At 40.0% G+C, this 21,072-nt stretch overlaps 3 protein-coding genes across 7 annotated transcripts in view; 1 reads left to right on the top strand and 2 right to left on the bottom strand.

Annotated features, from left to right (window-relative positions):
* Nucleotides 1-45: 45 nt before the first annotated feature.
* On the bottom strand, nt 46-5,718 carry LOC134880985 (cleavage and polyadenylation specificity factor subunit 3). The gene is made up of 18 exons (XM_063908061.1): nt 5,523-5,718; nt 5,331-5,394; nt 5,048-5,145; nt 4,758-4,886; nt 4,495-4,672; nt 4,305-4,394; nt 4,060-4,210; nt 3,558-3,733; nt 3,324-3,482; nt 2,837-2,983; nt 2,447-2,599; nt 2,198-2,306; nt 1,729-1,827; nt 1,499-1,593; nt 1,302-1,389; nt 1,035-1,101; nt 813-909; nt 46-714 (listed from the first exon to the last, which is right to left on the bottom strand). Exons 1-18 carry the CDS (start codon nt 5,591-5,593, stop codon nt 613-615), a joined length of 2,073 nt encoding a protein of 690 aa, XP_063764131.1. The 5' UTR covers nt 5,594-5,718; the 3' UTR covers nt 46-612.
* Nucleotides 5,719-5,758: 40 nt separating this feature from the next.
* itgb1bp1 (integrin beta 1 binding protein 1) lies at nt 5,759-9,933 on the top strand. 3 transcript variants are annotated; one of them, XM_063908065.1, is made up of 7 exons: nt 5,759-6,062; nt 7,222-7,338; nt 7,434-7,512; nt 7,961-8,091; nt 8,191-8,283; nt 8,706-8,855; nt 8,945-9,933. In XM_063908065.1, the coding sequence occupies exons 2-7, from the start codon at nt 7,267-7,269 to the stop codon at nt 9,008-9,010; spliced, it is 591 nt and encodes a 196-aa protein (XP_063764135.1). In that variant the 5' UTR covers nt 5,759-6,062; nt 7,222-7,266; the 3' UTR covers nt 9,011-9,933. The 3 variants fall into 3 exon arrangements, with proteins under 3 accessions (XP_063764135.1, XP_063764134.1, XP_063764133.1); XM_063908064.1 differs by having other exon boundaries at nt 5,760-6,007; nt 8,939-9,933; XM_063908063.1 differs by having other exon boundaries at nt 5,763-6,062; nt 8,939-9,933.
* A 327-nt stretch (nt 9,934-10,260) lies between these two features.
* Nucleotides 10,261-21,072, bottom strand: part of asap2a (ArfGAP with SH3 domain, ankyrin repeat and PH domain 2a) — a 46,977-nt gene continuing 36,165 nt past the window's right edge. Inside the window, exons 17-28 of one of the 3 annotated variants that reach the window (XM_063908060.1) lie at nt 20,845-21,034; nt 20,628-20,713; nt 20,191-20,306; nt 19,240-19,307; nt 19,025-19,132; nt 18,065-18,293; nt 16,361-16,513; nt 15,725-15,827; nt 15,072-15,127; nt 14,835-14,914; nt 13,559-13,672; nt 10,261-12,016 (exon numbers count right to left, since the gene is read on the bottom strand). In XM_063908060.1, the coding sequence (XP_063764130.1) occupies nt 11,942-12,016; nt 13,559-13,672; nt 14,835-14,914; nt 15,072-15,127; nt 15,725-15,827; nt 16,361-16,513; nt 18,065-18,293; nt 19,025-19,132; nt 19,240-19,307; nt 20,191-20,306; nt 20,628-20,713; nt 20,845-21,034 (1,378 nt within the window). In that variant the 3' untranslated portion in view covers nt 10,261-11,941. Of the gene's footprint in view, nt 12,017-13,558; nt 13,679-14,834; nt 14,915-15,071; nt 15,128-15,724; nt 15,828-16,360; nt 16,514-18,064; nt 18,294-19,024; nt 19,133-19,239; nt 19,308-20,190; nt 20,307-20,627; nt 20,714-20,844; nt 21,035-21,072 lie in introns of all 3 variants that reach the window. The other 2 variants (XM_063908059.1, XM_063908058.1) reach the window with 2 other exon arrangements.

The raw sequence follows: 21,072 nt of genomic DNA on the forward strand, positions 1-21,072 counted from the left end.
GCAGCTGATAAGTAAACCAATTGCTCAAATATTCAAGAAACAAAGCACTGTTTTAAACATCATGTATTGATCACAAACATTTCGTGCATTTAGAAATTCACAGTTCACATCACAGTTAAAAGTAGACAAAATTGCCATAACAGTGCACATTACTAACAAACTGGCCAAACACAAATTACAGTGCATCTACAGGAATACTGATAAGTTATTAAATATATGAATTAAAAGTGCTTGCATAACAAAAACAACACTGAGATGTATGAAAGAACAACAACAGTAATTCCCTTTTTTACATGGTAGCTCCATGGTCGAGAATAAACTTGTTTATAGGCTGATCTAGCCTAGCAATGTTTTTTTATAGATAAATCATCTGTATTGTGGTGATTCTTTTTCTGAAATGTATTCATCCTAAATTAAGATAAAACACCATGTTGTAGAGCTATCTCTATGATTCTTCTGAACACATCCGGTTTAGCAAACAAATACAAGCTTCTAATCAACTTTCAACGCTGAACTTGTCGATCATTTTGTTTTGACTTAGCTTAAGAAACTCTGTGCCTCAGTAGTTTAAGGTGACTGGCTTTTAACACGTCTGCAGTCCCGTCTCCGCTCTTAGATGATTGGGTTGAGGGCGTCATAGAGCCGCTGCACTGACAGCTCCACCATCTCTCTCAGCGAGTCGTCCTCTGTGCTTTCATGCTCGTAGCACACCGACTGATTGGGGGAGAAGAAATTAGTGAGAGAGATAAAAACAATTCTACATCACAGACGTTGTTTATGTGTTTTGGTGCGTCAGTCTTAAAGCTTCTCACCCTCGTTTCCAAGCAGATGTGAACCGTCTTCCCATCTACTGTTATAGAGACGTTTTTACCGTCACTGAAATCCACACAATCCACTCCAAACATGTCCCTAAAGACAAAGAGAAGCAAGATATTTTGTTATAATTAAAGTAAAGTACAGTAAGCATATCCAACAAAGGGATTCAATGTAAACAATTTTATAAATGAAGTTAGTATGAAGTGTGCATCACTCACTGCAACATGACTCCTACTCGGTTCTGGAAGACTTCCATGTCCAGTGTAGCACTCTGGGTCTCCATCGCTGTTGATCATGAAATATATTGAATAATAAATAATTTAAAAACAATCCATCACAATAACCAGACAATTCAATTAAGGGATAGCTGGGATTGTGAGAAGAGGGATTGTATGAGGTACATATCCATGGTAGGTATTTTAGGCAACCTAAAAATAGTCAGTCTGAAAACATAAACAACATAAACAGAAGATTGTCAGACTGACCTTTCTGGGCCTTTGGGTTGGACTGGACTTCCAGCACTACAGTGGTGACTGCGTCAGCATACATGTCATTGAGAGGGTTTGCTAGCCACTGAAACAGGAGATGAAAGGGTTGTTGGGTTAATGAGTCTGAAGAGGGTAAGGTCTTGCTCTCTTGCATCACACTCAGCAGGACTGTAGCTAAGGGTCTCACCGCTCACCTCAAGCAACACCATGCCGGCCTCGTGGATCAGAGTGATATTTTTAAAAATCTTTAAAGTGTTCTTCTCCATTCCATCCAGCTCTTCCACGTCACCTGAGACACGAGGAAACAAACTGCCACACTCAGTAAGGTGATAACTCAGAAAACTGTGAAAGCATTGCATGAATGGATCAGAAACACGAATGAACCCTGAAAAAGTTTGCACACACGCAAATATGGCAGACTTACCAGTGAGGTTCCTCAGATGGCAGACAAGCAGTGAGTAAGGTCCAGTGAAGGGGATGGCCTGGGTCTGTTTCACTGTGCTCATGGCCAGCTCCGTGTATGCTACAAAACAAACACATCGGATCACTCAATGATGCCTTGCTTGTTCTTCAAATATTAAAAGAAAGGGCAGCAGTTTGCACAACTAACAGTAGAGACAGCAGGCACACATAAAAGCTTTTTCTTATTGGCCAAAAAAACCCCTGAAACGAACATGATCAATATCACTTTTTTTTCTTCAAAAATCTGAGTCAATGTACTGCAGTATTAGATGTTTCAGATGTCCTCTGTTAATATGAAATTGAAATACTTTACAGAATATATCAAACATACTTTGCCATTATTGCAAAAATTACGAGACCTGGTTGTTATTTTGTGTCCCATAGGTGTCTCTGCATGTGTCATCAGTTTTGAGTATTTATTAAAAACCTACTGGAAAGGTCTGAGGGATTGAGGATGTGGTAGTTAAAGTTCTTTTTCACCAGTATGCCCGACACTCTCTGTCCTTGAACACACTTCTCATCAGCCAGACAGCCCATCACCTGAGGGGACAAGCAATGTTCAGTCACTTCAATTTAGTTTCAGCCTCGATTTACTTGTTTAAGGAACCCAGGGTGACTTGAGAACCGGAAAACTTAAATAAAAAGGTCTGAAATTGAGAGAAGGGGAAAGGTTTATTGACCTTGGCCAGTTTCTCTCCTCTGAAGTTGAGTGTGACAGCTTCTGTGTTTCGAGGGTTGTGGACTTCGATGTGAACCTGGTCGTTATCCTCGTACTCCCTGATCAATGCAGCCTTCAGACGGGCCATCTCATTCTGCTCCCCGTGGACCAGGATCTGTCGGTAACATGCAGACAGACAGTCAGGCTTTTCATTATCAAAAAATCTAAATTGTAATTTTTGTTTTGGATTCACCATTATAACAACATTGTTGTTTGTACTTCTGTTGTCGGCAGTTCAAGGACACATCAGGAACCTGATGCAGTTTCCACAAGTCCTTTCTTAAAAACATATTTTATGAACAAACTCAGTAAGAAATTGGTAAATGAGGTTGTTTTTTTCAGTTCCTCCCACCACATGTGGTGGTTTGAGGGCCCTGATGAACTCGCTGGTCTGCTGGTAGTCAGTGTGGGCGGAGAAAGAGATGTAGTCCACTGACATCTTCAACTGCAGCTTCTGCCCCGACATGGTGGTGATCTCCTCGGGCTCAGACATGATGTGCTGTAGACGAACGAAAACACACCGCAGTAAGCAGCTGTTATTATACAATCACACACAGGGACATCTGAATTAAATTAATTTGGATAAAATGTATACATACGAGGTTACTTTCATCCAATAAACTAGTTTTATGTGTCTGTTATGCATGCAGCCACTATGGTGACTGAATTTTCGGGACTTTTTCCTTTTATTTATTATTATTTATTCCATGTCTACAACCCTTATTTCAAATCCCTTTGTGCTGCATTTCTTGTATGAAAGGGCCTCTAAAAATAAGGTTTATTCTTCTTGTTCTTGTTCTTCTTATTATTATTAGATAGACAGGTGAGTTGTAGTTGACCTTGGCCAGTGTGCCCTCTACACAGTATCCAGCGATGATGACTCCATTCCTTTTGTCAGTGCACCAGCTCTCAAAGAGCTCTCTGGAGAGCCCGCTCTGCATCATACCCGGAGACGCCATCACCACGCTGGGGCCGATGTCATCAAAGTGATCCATGCTCTGGAAAAAAACCCATGTGTACAGATATTCAGCAGCAGCCCAAAGATAAAACAGCCTGTATGTTTGGCTCTCTACCTTGAGGTTGCTGATGTGCTTGAACACAAAAGGGTTGTTGATATTGATGGCCTTGCGGATCTTGTCGTTCATTGCGTTGACGTAAGTCTGGTACACAGCCATGCACTTCTTGGCCAAGGATGAAGCATAGTAGATGGGGATGTCATGGAGCTCAGGGTGGTTCTGCCAGTACTCATCTACAGGAGAACATGAAACACTATCATACAAACTGAGATTCAACCGAAAAAAACTAACACTTACAGAAGGGTAATACAAATTGCAAATATTACATAAGGTAGGTACCACACTTTATTGGTAATCAGTTTTTTTTATCGTGTTTGGTTGGTTTAGTCTTCTGTAATACTGTCTATTTAAACAAAATTGTTTTTATTATTACAATTTTCATCAAAGTTATCTCATATTTCCTTCTCTTTATGCAGGCCTAGCAGAGAGGCTAATTATGTTGTTGAAATTGTTATTTGGAGGCACAATTCAAATCAGGGAGTCCATCTTGTCTTCTCACCCAGGATAAGGAGCAGCTCCTGGGCCCGGCCCAAGGCGAACACAGGGATTAAACAGCGGCCTTCTCTGTTGACAATGTCATGGACTGTGTTACAGAACCTAGCTTCACGCTCCTCCCTCTTCTCATGGATGTGGGTGCCATAGGTCGACTCCTGCAGAAAGAACAACATGTATGGACTTTCCAAGATTCGATCACCTTAGAATCCATTGAAAGTCGTGTTCAATGTTAATTATTACACGGCATACTATGATTAGAATGTCAGGTTTGACACTGGGAATCTCCGCTGCCATCAGATGCCTGTCTTCCTGTCGGGAGAAGTCACCTGTATACAGCAGCTTTTGAAGGAAAAAAACACAAAAACAATTGATTTGTGAAGTGAACTCATTTTTTATAAATCAACAGAACTCTGTGTAATGAAAAAACAGAGGTGGTTACCTTGACTCCAGCGATTTCGATCATAAACATGGCAGCTCCCAGCACATGACCAGCGTGGTAGCACCAGAACTTGATTCCAGCCACCTCCTTTACCTCGTGGAAGTTGATGGTCTCAATCTTATCCATGCTCTCCTCGAGGTCAGTCTCAGTGTACAGCATGTCATCTGCAGAAATGTTGCTGCAAAGAAAACAAAGAACTTAATGATTGTAGAAATAATTTATTTGAAAGACTGTTCCATGATGTCAATTGCTCCTGCTCCTACCTGACTTTGACATAGTCCGACAGTAGCCAGCGGTAGATGGCCTTAGTGGCGTGGGTCATGAAGGTCCTGCCTTTAAAGCTGGTCTTCTGAAGGAACCAGGGCAGAGCTCCACAGTGATCCAAGTGGAAACTGGTGCAGGATACATACATCAACATCAAATGACTTATGCTTAGTTATCTTTTGGCATGTAATCAAAATAGAATGCAAGCGGGTAATGCCATAGTAATGTAAATTATGGATCCTGATAAAGTGGATAGTTTAACACACAAAAGAGAGAAGGGAAGACTCACTGGCTGATGAGCAGCAGGTCTATCTCAGCCGGGTCGATCAAGTCTATGTAGGGGAGGGCATCCATTCCCTCCAAGCCAGGGTGGATACCACAGTCCAGCTGCAAAACACAAATATTACTATAGAGAGTCTATAGTGAGAACAAATGGCAATACATTTTTATTGTATGAAGGGATATTGTAAGAAATGTTCATCTATAATGAGTCACATGTAGAGAGCACGTGATTTAAGTCACAAAGCAGCATGCATTTACAACTTAATACTTTAAGTAGCTACAATATTTACCATAATTTTCCTTCCTTTGAACTCCAAAATGATGCATGATCTCCCAACCTCCTGACCAGCCCCCCTGAAGTGACATGTGAAAATAGACTTTGAGATAACGTTACATTTATTTCATGTTATTCTGACTACTTTAAAGGGCAGAAATTCAATACCAGAGTTATTGATTACAAAAAGGGACCCAAATTAACTCACAGTGGACGAATTAGGAGCTGGTCGCTCTCCTCTGCGGGAACAATTACCTCGACTTTGCGTTTTGTCGCCATAATATGCAAAATGTTGCAGGTAAATTTAAAAAATAGAAGTCATAAATGCGTTCATACTGTGCTGCAATGTTTATGAATGAGAGGAGATGACGTCACACGTCCGGTGGTGTGTCAAAATACAGCCGATGAGAAATCAGAATCGTTCACACACAAGGTTCCGGGACAGCCGTTAGCCAGTTTTTGCCCTAACGAATATAAATAAACAAAACGATTACTTGTTTAAAAAAGTAACCTTCATCTTTAGTAGAGTATATAAAAAACACTTTCTAAAACTCACAAAATATGTTATAACATGGCTTTCGGCTACATTTTCGGTTTTAGATATTAGTTTGTTGGCACTTCGTCGCGTCCCCTTTAAGTGGTGTTGGGTGTAGGCTGTGAAACTCACAGGGAAGCTAAAGAGTCAAACTGAAGGTAAACAGAAAGCTTCTTTGAAGAAATTAAAACTAAGAAGTTACGATAAAAACAGGTAAGCATTGTGTAACAAGCTTTACTTAATATTTTTGCTTTTGTCATTTTCAACCACCTGTGAATGCTTTTCAACTTCAGTGTGAAAATGAATGCGTTGAGTTTCATCTAATATAGCCTACAGTATTACTCTGTGGATAAAGGATGCGTTGGAGTCAAACGTAACCTGTTGATTGTATTGTCTGGTTTGACATTTGAGTCGTGGGGGGCTCTGTTGTAAATAGTGTATGCCCCCCAACCTCTCCCCCTGTGGCGGATACTCCCTCTGACTCCATCACAAAGAACTGCAGTAATATTTCACTCTGACATGATGGAGAATGGGGAGATGTTTTCACATTAGCAGGTGTAACGCTCAAAATGGTTTCCAATATGTGCCACTTTTCACAATTCATCAGCATTTTTATGACTCATTTCCACAAACTACAGCTTCCAAGTTAGATAATTAATAGTATTTGAATACACATCACTGACATTTACTCAGTATTATAAGCACAACAAAATTATTATGTATTACAGTGTGATAGTCATATATTAGTGTGTAAATCCACAGAACTTTCAGCTGTAAAACAGATAGAGGTCAGAGATGTTCACACCTATATATGAATCATTATTAAAACATTCCCCATTTGAAATTGAACGTTGGTATATCAGAAATGAAAATGAAACGTCAACCTCAATTTTTGTTTTGGAAGTCAATTTAGGTTTTGACAATGCTGTTTTTGAAATAGATTGATATCAAACTTTTTAGCAGGAGATTCCTTAAAAGCTATTGGATGCACATGTTTATTTATCAATTCCTTACAAACCAGCTTGCTGACATTTTTTATCATATGTGTAGTTCTAATAATTATTATTTTCTCAATGCATGTGGGTGGGTATCTCCGTATCTGTAATGAATACATTGTGTCTCAGGTTTGTCTTATAAAATGGATCTTAATCTTAATGAGACGTCCTGAATAAATACAGCTTACAAACTAACACTCCTCTAGTGTATAGCTTTGCAGCTGTAACAGTAACAATTAACTAGCTAAAGGATCATTATGTAGCTGAAGGTCCACTATCTATTATTCAGAATTTCGACCTCATTCAATTATTCATCATGCCTATTGAGACTTGAGAAGGCAGTCCTGTGTTTAACATAGCCGTCTGTGATGACTCAGGTTTTGGAGAGGCTGGAGGGCTGGATGCTGTCGTCATGGTGAAGGATGTTCCGGAAAGTCAAAAAGCGGCACAGTAGCAGCAGCTCGCAAAGCAGTGAGATCAGCACCAAAAGCAAAGTACGCAAACAAAATGTACACACACATACATGTTACAGCAGAGCCACTTTTTCCTTGTTGAGCAAACCCCACCTTTGTGTTTCTAAATCATGTAGTCTGTGGATTCCAGTTTGGGGGGGCTCTCCAGATCCAGTACCGTCGCAAGCCTCGACACTGACTCCACCAAGAGCTCAGGTCAGATTTGAACACCCTCTATAACCTGAATGATTTTTTGATGTATGTAGCAGAGCATACAGAGATCATATACATTAATTTATCTTAATTAGTTTTTAAGTTGTATGATTTCAATTTGCTTTATGTTTTATTTCTTATTAATCAAGTCCACTCTTTTTATTTGGAAGCAATTTGTTTGATAATAACCCAAACTGATCATAAACAGTTATTGGCAATAACTATGAATTATTTATTCCTATTAACAGATTCAATAACATTTTCATTCAGTATTTTAATCCAAATTATCCAAAAATGCAGTTTATTGTATGGCTGCACAATATGAGGAAAATAAGTTTTGTAAAAGTTCAATGAAATCTTAATTTAAGAAGTAAGACTTAAGCACTAAAGGTTTACATTTAGTCCCAGTCAAGTGTTCAGTCTTTAAGGAAATGTTATTTACCCTCTGTAGGTAACAGCACGTCTGAAACATGCGCTGAGTTCAGGGTGAAGTATGTCGGAGCCATTGAGAGGTTACAGTTTGACATGAGCAAGTTCCTGCAGGAGCCTCTGGACCTCATCAACTATATTGATGCCTCGCAGGTAAAAAGCTGAAGGCCACACACTTTTAGAAGGCCTACAGCAGTCAATATCACATCTTTCATTTATGGAGACGCCTTAAATACTCTGCTCCTTTCACAGCAAGATGGAAAGCTGCCCTTTGTACCCGGAGACGAAGAGATGATACTGGGAGTGTCAAAGTACGGAGTGAAGGTGGCCTCGCTGGACCAGTGTGTGAGTAGAAACAAACTTTTCAAACTTAAAATTAGATGATCATTGACTCTGTATTTCTTCTGCTTCATTGTCACACCCAAACAGCACGTTTTTTAAAATGACGCATCGATTCATATTATGGAGATGATACTGCGCAAAGCTGCTGACTCAAATATTTCAGCAGTTCCCTGGATCCTTAGAGTCTGCTCTATTGCTACACTTAAACATTACTTATTTGACACTAATGTTTGAAATATATGTATTTAAAAAAAATTGGTCTCATATTTGAATGCAAATCCAAAATAATTTTAAAAAATGCTTTTAACAAAGATGAAATGCTTGACAGAGATTAGGTTAGCTTTCTTAACCACATAATGCAAATAAATAAATGTATTCTTGCACGAGTGGGTATTAATAACCTTTTATTGGTTCCTCCGGTTCAGGACGTGCTGCACCGCCACCCTTTGTACCTGATTGTACGCATGCTGTGTTACGATGACGGTCTAGGTGCAGGGAAGAACCTCCTCGCTCTGAAAACCACAGACGCAGAGCAGGAGGAGTGCAGCATCTGGGTGTACCAGTGCAGCAGCTCGGTGAGTGTGACGGAGTATAAAATGAAACAGTTTTCCGGACTTGATGTTTTTCCCGGCCTGTTATCAATCCTCTGTCTGAACAGGAGCAGGCTCAGTCCATCTGCAAGGTTCTGTCGGCTTCCTTCGACTGCGCGCTGACATCTGACAAGTCCTGAGGGCAGAGAGAAGAAACATCTGCAAAACCAGCGACAGTAAATCACAAGACTGCCAAAATATATGCAACCATTTCCTTTTTTTTCCAACGTTGCTTTGATACTTTTAAAGAGACTATTTGGAGGACAAATCTGGTTTGTTTGAGTTAGTTTGATGAAACATGATTCCATTGTATGCACTTCATGCATCGTCTGTGATACACACCTTCATTCTCATTTGAGCATAATTTGTTTAATGTTTCTGATACCTCACATCTTTTTTTTGACATGGAAAGTAAGGCAAAAAAAATGGAAATGGTTGCATTTTTTAAAAAGAATTGGAATGGAACAATGTCAATTCATTTTATTTGATGTAAATGATGGTAGAAAGTGGTACATCTACGCTGTAAACGGTACACACATTTGACAACGTGCACATTCTGTTTCACTTCATTTTGAAACCACCAAGAACTTTTTCAGTTTAGATATGCTTTTGTGTGTTTTTTTAACAGTATTGTTACAGTAGCATTCACTTTTTGACTTGCAGGTACATTACACAAACTGAGAGGAGTCTTACCTCTTTTGTTTGTGGGATTTTCTCACTTTTAATAACTGTTCTTATTTTATCTTACCATAGCTTGATTTTTTCTCAAATTTATTAACTGCTTGTTTTTATTGAGTGAATAAAAATGCATACATTTCTTGGGACGTGCTCACACAACATAAATCATAACAGGCGGTTAGAAGCTCATCAAATATTTTTGGAGGAAAACATGTTTACAGTTGTGGTACTTACTTGACTTCACCTTATACATAATAATATCAAATTCCTCCTTTCCCGTTTTGCTGTTCAACTTGGTCCTGTTAGGATTGGAGGCAAATTAATTTGGTACAATAAAGGAGTAGAGGGTTTTTGTTTTGACTGAATAAAGTGTTATTTCTCCTTATTACTTCAGTATCATCTTTACCTAATGAGTGTGTGTAACGTTTTGTCTTTGTTTTGACTATAAATAACTGCAGTATTTGCCTGGGGGCCAATAACTATCACAATGTGTGTTTTTACACTGCGTTGTTTTCTGAACCATGGCTAAACATGTTACAATAATCCCCATCAGAGGGAGCTCTTGATACATCATCTGACTTTCAGTTCAACAATCACACTCAGTACTTTCAAATGTTGGGAGTGAAACGTCAATAAATAAAGGATGTGTAAGCAATAATTAAGTAGGCATTATTTACGCAAATTGATAAACTCCTTAAGAAACAAACCAACGCCTTATTTAATATTTTATTATTCCAGTTTCATTTTCCCACTTACTTGCACAATAGAGTTAAAAGTCGATGCAGTGATCCACAGACAGTAAATGAGAACAAATTCAGTTTATTTTCCCGGTAATGTGTGTGTGTATTTGTGTTTTCAGCACACACACACACACACACACACACACACAGGTCCAGCTGAGGTTGTATCTGTAACTGCTCAGCACATTAAAATACATTTACTGCCCGGGCTAACTCTTGTTTTTTTTACATATAAATATCAACAATCAAATCTATTTACATGAATAGATTATTAAATCTTCCTGTTTCCAGTGAGTTCATATCAAACATGAAGAGAGAGCATCAGCCATGAATCAGATGCCTCTCCTCTCGTCATTCAAACATCAACAGAAGGCTCTGGTTTCAGGTTAAACACATAAAATATTATGAACAGAGAGGAAGTTGCTCTGCAACCAAAATGAAGTTAATTACATTGACTTTTTCATATTTATTCCATAACACTATAGATAAACTCATATCTCTACATTATTAGACCCCAGAGATGTGCACATATGAGGTTTAAGCTGTAGGAAGGATATTTCTCTCAGTATAAAGCCGAAGATGGAGACAGACTGCAGCTCATTTGTGAACAAAGGCGAGAGGAAGCAAAAAAGTCAGAGAGCTAACTCCTGCTTTTCATCACATTCCCACGCTCTTTTATACCCTCTTATTTCCAAATGCTTTCACTCTGAGCTTATTCTGTGCAGACGAAACACGCACACACACACAACCACTTCCTGTTCCTATAATAAGGCAGATGACAGCCGAGGTGTCAGACTCGGCACAAAAGTAATTACTGGCGACTTCAGTCAGTGTCAGCATTGGACCTAAAACATCACAGCAGGAGGAACTTAAGTGTTGAACATTATCCTCTCAGGTGAAACCGTACAGTGTGTGTGGAGAAGCTGCTCCATCACACATCACACCCGGGTAAGATGAAAACCCTCCCCTAGGTGTGATGAGTCAGAGGCTATTTTTGTCCCCTTTTCAATGCTGGTCTGTCTTTGAAACGGAGACAGGGGAGCGCTCCTTAGGTTGCAGCTTCTGGTACATTATACTGTAGGGCTTACTTAGCACCATTGGAAAGACCTCCACACCGCAGGGATTCTACAGAATTTAAAATGTCACACCTATAAGCAGGAAGGCATCTAAAATCGCTCATGCACAGGAGGTGGAATGTTAGCATGTTGATCACATTTACAGTTGTTGGAAAGTTAAAATACATCACTGTAGTCTTCTCTTCTGTACAATGCAGTTGAACAGAAAATGGGTTAAATCAATACTGTACATTTAACCTTCATTATGTCACATGTCGTCTGATGTTGTAACGTGGATAAAGACAAGCAAAGTGCATTTATTGCGAGAGGTCATTCACTACAATCATTGTTTTTTTTAAAGAGTCTTTTTTAGAAACATTAACAGCAAGCGTCTAAAACCACATACAGTCCCATGACTTTCCGTCTGTCGCAGCAGAGGTGGCGATACAGCGGTGACACTTTAAGAAGCTTGCTGATGAAGATGAAGACAACAAAGACAGGGACAATGGAGGATGTTGTGCGGACTGGCAGGGCAGAGACGGGCGGAGAAAGGACCCTGCATCCGGCGACACTTCCTTGAGACCCGGAGAGGAAGCTTTCAGTCAGTGATGAAGTGAACAAACGTCACAGGGAAGGCTCCTTTTCTCATCGGATCGCCTTCGATGTGGCCCAACTGTAGAGGGGAGACAGAAGCAATGTCAGGGGATTATCAAAGCCAGCGGTGACGTCTCACAATACTTTAAGATGTGTAGTCAGGTTACATCTTTTAGGGAAGCTTTGATTGAAAACTTGATAATTTGACTGCTTTCAACAACAACAAAAAGTCACATATACGTCAGGGCTGTACCATACCGATTAAAGCCTCTTGCATAACTTTTTTTTACTGCGGTCAAAGAACAATACAAGAATTTGTATTGCTGGGGGGTCCATTTATAAAAAATCTATATTTTTCCAATTTGTTTTTGCATGAAAACAAACATTGAAAGCATTCAAATACACTTTAAGAGGCTTGAAAGACATTTGGTATAGCCCTGTCTACCATACTATAACACCAATTAACACAAGGGCTGGGTTAAAACATATTTATAAGTTTAAAACGATACTTAAAATCACAATACTGATCTTTTCTCATTGGAACACTTGTACATTTACCATTATGCATGGGCTTGTCACTTAAATCAATGTAGGGTACAATAGTGTAAGACGTGGAAAATGTAACGTATTAAATGATACAGAAATGATCAGTTTAATGTGTACATTTAAATGTAGAAAACAATAAGGATTTTAAAGTCTAATAACGTTTGTTGCAATGATGATTCAGGAGAACATGAACTAACATCTACCCTTACTAGTCATCATCTAATGGAGCACACATAGTGGACTATGGGAGGCTAAAACACAATTAAGCTAATTAATATTTAAAAAGGCATCTCCGTATTATATTACCTTGGCTGATAAAGAAGATAGTACTAATCATGTCCATTTAAGTCATTTTAAACGTCTTCTATACCTGAAAATAAAAAGCTAGTACATGTTTCTGCTCCATCAATGTGTAAACAAGGCTTAAAGTGAACCATGACAAGCAAATGAGGAAATAAATACAGAATAATCAGCACTTAATTGGTACTAGAAAATTGTAGTGTAAAGAAATCCTCCTTCCGTCGCTTATTTCACTTCTCTTTGGAAATATTTTGAAATGGAACTTTGTAGCATCCATCACTGATTTTGTCGATCTAATTTCCCAAGGCACCGTAGTCACACTCACTGCAGCTGATTTCATCTTCTTGCTGCATGGTTGATATTTGATATTTGAGTGATAATGCTGCAGAGTACAGGACAGAGAGGAACCATGGCGCGGACCTCGGAGGACTTTAGGATCCACGCAGAGAGGGAGAGTGACTAAATACGGTCATATCTGCAGAGGTGGCCCAGAGGAAAACAAGTTGCAGCTGGTCGATGCTCACACAAGGGGCTCCACAGAGGAAGCAGCAGCAGGCGGAAAAAAAGGAGGGGGGGGGATATCAGCATGCATGAGGTCATGGCTTTTTGCTTTTTGCACCATGGTTACTGAGTGTACTGACATCCACAGGGTGAAAATGGGATCAGAGTTCGACATGAGTTCGACATGAGTTCGCCTGGGAGCGCTTTGTGATTTAATCTGAGAACAAAATAACACATCAGACAAATATGCAATTTAGCGGTGTGAGATACTGACCCACCACTCCTGGTCCTCCTCTCCATCCACTATGATCACCTCGCCCTCGGAGAAGGTCAGTTCGTCCGGGTTGTCAGCTATACAGTTATAGATAGCTTTCACTCGCTTCGGCCTCTGCTTCTGACAAAACAAAAATCAGGTTTGCTCAAGTTTGTGAAGAAGAGAGAGAACACGTGGGAGATGCAGCACTACAGTCACAGTGTATTCTGTCTCATGTTGCCTCTTTGTCTCTATCAAAATATCGTGATGCTTTTAGGCCTAGGCAAAGTAAAGAGTGTTCTAGTGTTGTTTCTTTCTTCACCTACTAAAGGTTTGAGGTTGTTTTTCTTTTACTAATTGAGGGTATAATGCGGCGGCTGTTGTATGCTGTATTGATTCTAAATCACAGAGGCAAAATTGTGATTTCGGGATCTAATGGCTGAATGGCCAAAACATTTTGTCTTTTGTAAGATAAAGGGACTTTTTGTCATTGAGTGAGCTCCTCTTCTGCCATCATACGTAAATATAATGAATAAATACACACCAATAAGATGTGAGATCTTACATTAAAAGAAGAATAAATAAAAGTAATAATCACTCAGCAAATCCCCTCCTACGAATAAAACTAGATGAACATTTCTCTACAGTTATATGAAACCTTAAAGAAAAGATAACCAAATTAAATGAACTGGCCATTTATGGTTTGTGTATTTTGTTAATTGTAATTGCTTGAAAAGCGCCTCTAAAATAAATGTGTTATTCTTATTAGTTGTCCTCCTTAAGGGTGCCTTTGCCCATCTTAGCAAACTAATGCCCTGCTTTGCATTATAAAGGTTAATGTGATTTCTAATTATGTTTTACAAAAGATTGTTGCCTGGAGGTGGCAGACAGCTTTAAATCTGTGTATTCATCCAGTGATAACGTGCAATAAGTGGGGTCTCAGACAGGGAGTCAAATAACAACAATACTTTATATTGCAATAATCCTAGGATTCAACAATGACTGAAAACAAAAATAAATGTTGTTATTCATAACCGCAAGATAGAAAGCTACAAATGAATCGCTTGTTCCTCCTTAAAACATCTCAAAGAAAGCTCAGCAGCTTCTCTACACAAACTGAGATAGAGCTCTTCTCGGAAATGAGTGCTTGAATAGAAAATGAAACTATACTGAATAACGGGATGAGTAATGACTTGGAAAATCAGCAGCCAGTGAATCCGTACAACAGTATGAATGAATAAGCACTTTACAGTCCACAATATGTCGATGATAGTAAGAGGAAGAATAGGCGACTCACTGGGTAGGCCTTCCTCTGCGTGGGGGCTGCAGGCAGACACTGACCTATGGAGTTCGGGGGGCATCCTGGCACTTCCTTAGCTGGAACAGGAAGAGGAAATTATATCACAACGACAACACATCTTTCCACGTTTCCACAGGAGAAACCGGATCTGACAGATAGTAGAACAATGTTCTGTACACTGGAAAAACACAGATTCAACAGCGTGGGTATTTTGTCTCTTATCTGTATACTCACCGGGTCTTTCAATAGAAACGCTTCGATTCAGGGGTCGGTTGAAGCTTTTATCATTGCTGTAAAACAAAACAGGAATATACTCTCATTAACAAAGTAATACTTCTATGAAGACACAAATCTAAAAGTGCCCAGCTCTAAGGCGCTCAACAGCTCAGTTGCAGATTTATTGCAGCACTATCAGCCCTGTGGGAGACCCAAAGACAGGAGGGCGACTGTGGAGGAGAGTTATTGCTCGGTGCAGAGCCGGGAAGCTAATGAAGCGGCTAAACAGCAGCCCTGTCGGCTCATTCCTCTTTGGAAACAAACACAACAATAAAAACAAGCATTCAACAGCAAGATACACAACCCTGGGGTACAGCACCATGTCCCTGTGTGTGTGTGGAGAGTTATAGCAATCTGTTGTTTCCGGTGTAGCTAATTTAGCTCCACTGGGCAATGACCACAAAAATACTTCACTCACAAAATGATTCGCTCTGTTTTAAACTCTTGAAGTCGCGTTTATATTTCTTGCATGCCTCCACAGCAAATTGAGTGAGAAATGTATGTACAAATTACACTTTTTTGGGTGAAATTTTCCTTTGAGCACTAACATGTAAACATTGCAGGTATAATTGTCGACATTATAAAAGCCGTTAGGGGTGTTTTGTCCTTACCCAGCAGGAGATTTAGGTGGCGCCGCTCTGGACCCCAGCGGTCCCTGGCTCGCCTTTGACTGTATGGTCATGGACTCCATCTTTGCCACAGGAGGACCCAGACCTGGAACATAGTAACGCACTTTGATTATTGCTTTTTCCTTTACGATCTATGTATGTAATACACATTTTTGCAGTCTAAATAATCTCCTTATTCCAATATTTATTAATACATAACTAATAGTAAAGTGAGTTGTTTATATAGAATAATCAACTCATTAGTTGTGTACTTTAATTTGCTAGAGTTGCTAGAAAAACTGGTTATTTAACAAAGATGAGAAGATGTAGAATCAAAGAAGAAATGGGAAACTGGAAGCAGTGTCCGGGTACATTTCTGTCTTCCTGTGCTTCCCAGTTGTTTGTCATTGTGATTTCTCTAACTCATGAAGGTGTTATTAATAAACAAGAAGGGTCATTTTCTGCTTGAACAGTTTTAATTGTTTTGTTGAAGTCATTTGTTATTTTGTCTCAGCACATGCAAATAATTTAAACAAAAACAGACCAATTTGAATCGACAACGCTATATTAAACTAATGTGCCTTCACTGTATCAACGGTGTGGTTTGAGGAGCTGGAATGGGTCTGTTGGGGTTCATACCTCCGGTCGAAGTGAGTCTCATGGGGGGGACAGGAGGGTGCATGTTGGGGGGGTCCGACGATGACCTCTGTCGGCCACCCAGGTCTAAAGGACCGGGTTTCCAGCTGCTGGACGCTGAAGACTGACCGATCCCTCCCAGGCCGGTTAACTGGACTGCGACAGAGATAAACAAAGAGAGGTTATTTAGATTAAACCACAATAATTGTCACACAGCTGTATGCCTCTGAACACCTCTCAAGTAGCAGTTTACCTCCATATCTGTCCAAATGTAATCACTTCATCACTTCCTCCTTTTTGGTATTTGTGTGAAATTGTCATAGTTATAGTTTCAAAAGTGGTTTGTGAGGTGACGGTGACCTAAAAAACATTATGCCTCTGGCCCTGTTGCCAACATGGAGGCATAAAAAGAGACGCAGAGAGAGACGGCACTGCACTTTGCCAAGACCGGCGTCCACTTTAGAAGTCAAGCTCTTTCCATTTGAGTGTAATTGAGAGCGACGGTTAATGGGGAGAGGGAATGTGCAGAATGTGAGGTGGGCAGCACAGCTGGTTGTTTTACTCCGCTCTGTTGGCATTGCTCCAGACTGCCACTGATGTTATTAAAGAGCCACTGTGCTGGATGTGTCACAAGTCGGTAAGCCAGTAAAGCCATGATGAAGGGTTAATTCAGCAGCACATAAAGAGTGTTTTATCAGTAGATGTTTTTCTCCATCAACTTACCTTCTCATGACACAGAAATGAGTCCCCAAAAACACTTCACTTCCAAAATAAAAAAGAAATGCTGCCCATTTAAATTCCTGAAGAACGAGATCCACTTCTATATTTTTTTCAAAATGCACCAGCAAGACTCCTCAATGCTCAACAGTGAAGCACAGAATTGATTTGTATATTCCTATATTGATTTTTTAAGTGCAGCATGGACTGGCACCAAGTTACTTTAGTAAACAGCTCATCCCCTAATCCATCTCCCGCCCCTCAGATCTAAATCACTGATCTTCATTCAACGCACCCAGAAATAAAACCAAAGAGGACCAGGAATATTCAGAAATGAGCCAATTAGGTCTTTATACATTTAAACCCCTTCTAAAAGAGACATCTATTTCCTTTATCTTCCTAACTATACAACACAAAGAACTATTCTGACCACACTCTGGTTTATTTATGTGTTCTTATGCATGTCTTTGTTTTCATTCATTCACCCCTTTGTTAAATCTCTTACTTTGGTCAACACCAGGTTATTTTTTAATGTTCTCCTTACATAAACTTGACATGACTTCAAGAAGTAAAGAGGCCAACAACTTTCTGGACAATCTGTCTACCCATCTGTCTCCAATGTGACTTGTCCCTGCTGCAGTATTCAGACACATCTGTGGAGTTGAAACAGGTCAAAAAGTCACCAAGACCTGCATAGTAATTAAAATTGGAAAATTTGGAAACCAGTGCAACAGGGCCAAATGAGACTAGGCCCACAGATACTGTAGATCTAAATGAGATGGATACTCTGGGGCAACGTTTATAAATATCTCTTCCCCAGGACAGGTAAGGAGGTCAGACTCAGGAGGTCAAGAAAGGTTATCAGGACTATCTGGATCCTTTTTATCCAAGTAGCATATTCATAATAGTATGCTTATATAAACTTCATTTTCCCTATAAAAAAGACCACTTAAATTTGCCTTCAAGTGCTGATGCTGCTGCTGAGCTTACCCAGGTTTCTCGGGGGCAGAGGTGGAGCGGAGTTGGATCCAGACTGAGACTGGTTGTTGTTTAGGATGGTGCCGTACGTCTCGTTGTTGACCAGGTTGGGCATGTAGGCTCGCTGCTTTTCCTTGCCGAGGCCGTCGCGGCTTGCAGAGCCCAGACTGGCCTGGAGGTGGGAGTTACTGCCCGGGGTGTAACAGCTGACCGGGCGCTCGTCTCTGCGGTGAGGGCTGGGCTGCAGGGGCAGTAACAAGTTATAAGAAATGTAATAGTACATAGGGGTCACAGTGGCCTTTAAATGTTTTGTTCTGTCTTTTTGTTCGTTTGAGTTTGTTCGAGTTGTTTTCATAATAATTCTACCCACTTTTAAATGTTGTGATATTTGGCATGTTAAAAGAAGAATCCACATTATTTTAAAATAACCCATTTCATCATTATTCTACCTTAATAGCTTTGTTATATCTCTACATGTCACCAAACTTTCTGCATAATGCTTTGGACTCCAGAACCAACACTATTAGCTCAGGTCAAATAAAACTTTCCAACAAAAACTAAATGAAAAAAAACACACAAAGTCTTCTTCAACTTGCACTGAACTGAGCCCTGGGATATGCAAACTGACAAATATTTTGGGTTAACTGTAATATTTAACAGTAACGAAAAGCACTGCATATTTAAAAAGAAATAGTTCAGGCAGAAATTTATCCAATACACAATGCAGTGGGACAGCTTTGTTTTATTTCAGCTAGTGCATGAATTTTTCAATAGAAAACATTAATATAGTCGGGAGGACAAAATATTAGAACAAAACAAAAGAAAAGGGCCATTCTGTTTGAGGTTTGAGGTTTAATTATCTGCAAACGTTACCTTTAGTTACACTTTTCTTTGGAATGTGTATTGTTTTTTTTCTCACTTGGCCTTGTACTACTTTGTAAACACCTCTCCTGATTACAGCATGTCTCTCACCTTCTCATCCAGATCTTCGTCACTTTCGTCCAAGTCTTCATGCTGCAGGCACCATTCGTATTCAACATGGACGTGAGCATTGAATTTCCCCGACAGTGCTTGGTTTAACTACGAACACAAACAAATCCATACACAAATGACTGACAGCTCTTTATACAGTTGCAGGATGTTGTGTTGATGCAGGCACAAGCAGAGTCTAAACATAGCAAGCTCACCAGCTCTTCACACTGTAGGTGCTTGAGCCTGCGGGCGATATCCAGCGGAGTCTCCCCAGCCTCATTAGCTGGAAGGGAAAACAACAAGAGAAACATATCATCGCTACTGTTTCCGCATGCCACAAACACAAAAACAAAGCCCTTGGTCTTTCCTCCCATCGCGCTATGACATGAGAAATGTGTAATTAGGACTGTTTCCCACACTGAGCAACACTCTTGCTTCTCGGTGTCCTCCCTCTCTGTGAATCTTTTATCTGGCTGTTTTGTTGCCGTCACAGCGGAGGAGAAAGATTAGTGTTGTGAGAAAGAGTTGCCATGGTCTGCTGGCAGAGCCCGCACCTCTGGGAACTAGAATGGAAAGACGAGGATGAAGGGGTGTGTGTGTGTGAGAGAGGGGACGTTTGTGTGAGACAGTAGAGAAGGTAAACAGATCATTTAGTTCTTCCTTCATAAAAAGTAATACTACAGCAATGCTTGGTTTCAATAAAGGCCCTGGATTCAAAATCTAAATAATTAAAAGTGCATTAGCCAAATATTCTTGAAGGTTTACTCATAAAGCCTTGTTTATACGACTATCATCACTGGTCCATAAACAAGGGAGCAACATTATTTTCTATCTCTGAATAAATTGTTTTGCAGTGTGGCCTGAATCTTTCAACTTGCTTTTAATTCAGTTTAAATGTGTATTTGCATATATATATATATAGAATATTTTTGGGGGGGAAGTTTTGAAAGGGTTGCACCACCTGTTCTTAGCCAAGCCTTGAATTGAAAAAGTGCAAACTGATTTAGATCATCTAGCATGCATCAGTAGTTTGAACTAAGGCATTTTGCACGCGTTAACAAACAGAGGATGTAAACAACTCCAGGAGTGAGATCGAGGAAGTTTGAAAAAAGGAGAAGCGAAATAAACGCATGATGGCCGTCCTGTTCCCTGGTGTGTTTCCTCACCGATCTCTATGGAGGCTTTCCCCCGCAGCAGCAGTTTCAGACACTCGCTGTTGTCGGTCAGGCAGCAGTAGTGCAGTGCGGTGCTGCCTTTAGCAGTCTGCTTATCCAGATTCAGACTGTAAAGGGAATACATTTAAAATATATAAAACATATATATTTATATATATTATATTTATTATGTTTCTAGACAGCAGAAAACCTAAAAAAACATGGCTCAATAAGAGTGGATGAAACACAAAAAAAGACAATAAACTAAAGTACATTATTGCTCTTCAACTTAGAGAGAATATGAAGAAAAAAAAGCAACGAAGTGGTTGACAACTTCTGTCAATAAGCAAATTAAATCATTTAAGTAACAAGTGTATTCTGTAAGTAATAACCAACTGAACTGAAGTGCAAAGTGTATTGTCCTCCTATTGTTCTCTGGATTTGTTTACCTGTTCTGAGTGAGGAAGTCAACAATATGAAGAGACGTTCTGTCCACCAGTCTGACTGCCAGATGGAGGGCAGTCTCCCCTTGTTCCTGAAATAAAAAGGTAAGACATCTGTTTAATATTTTCCTCTGGGAATGTGAGGGGCAACAGTGTATTTAGAGTGAGAAGTCAAACGTTAATCTTCAAAGTGACCATGAAGAACCATTTTTTGGGTCCTTACGTGTCCGTTGGCAAGAGGTATGGGCTCCATGAGGTCGACTCCCTCGGCGTAGACCTGGATGAGGGAGAAGATGTCCCGGGCCTTCACTGCGTCACACAACGTGTGGAGCCGCGACGTAGCATCAGGACATTTCTTCCTGGCGAATCGTTTCTCGGTGTATTTGGCGGTGATGAAGTCTTTCCTCGCCTGCCTGTTTAAACATGTGAAGAGACAGGGGCTCTGTTACAG

This window comes from Eleginops maclovinus, chromosome 19 (assembly GCF_036324505.1).
Source record: "Eleginops maclovinus isolate JMC-PN-2008 ecotype Puerto Natales chromosome 19, JC_Emac_rtc_rv5, whole genome shotgun sequence".
Classification (NCBI taxonomy): domain Eukaryota; kingdom Metazoa; phylum Chordata; class Actinopteri; order Perciformes; family Eleginopidae; genus Eleginops; species Eleginops maclovinus.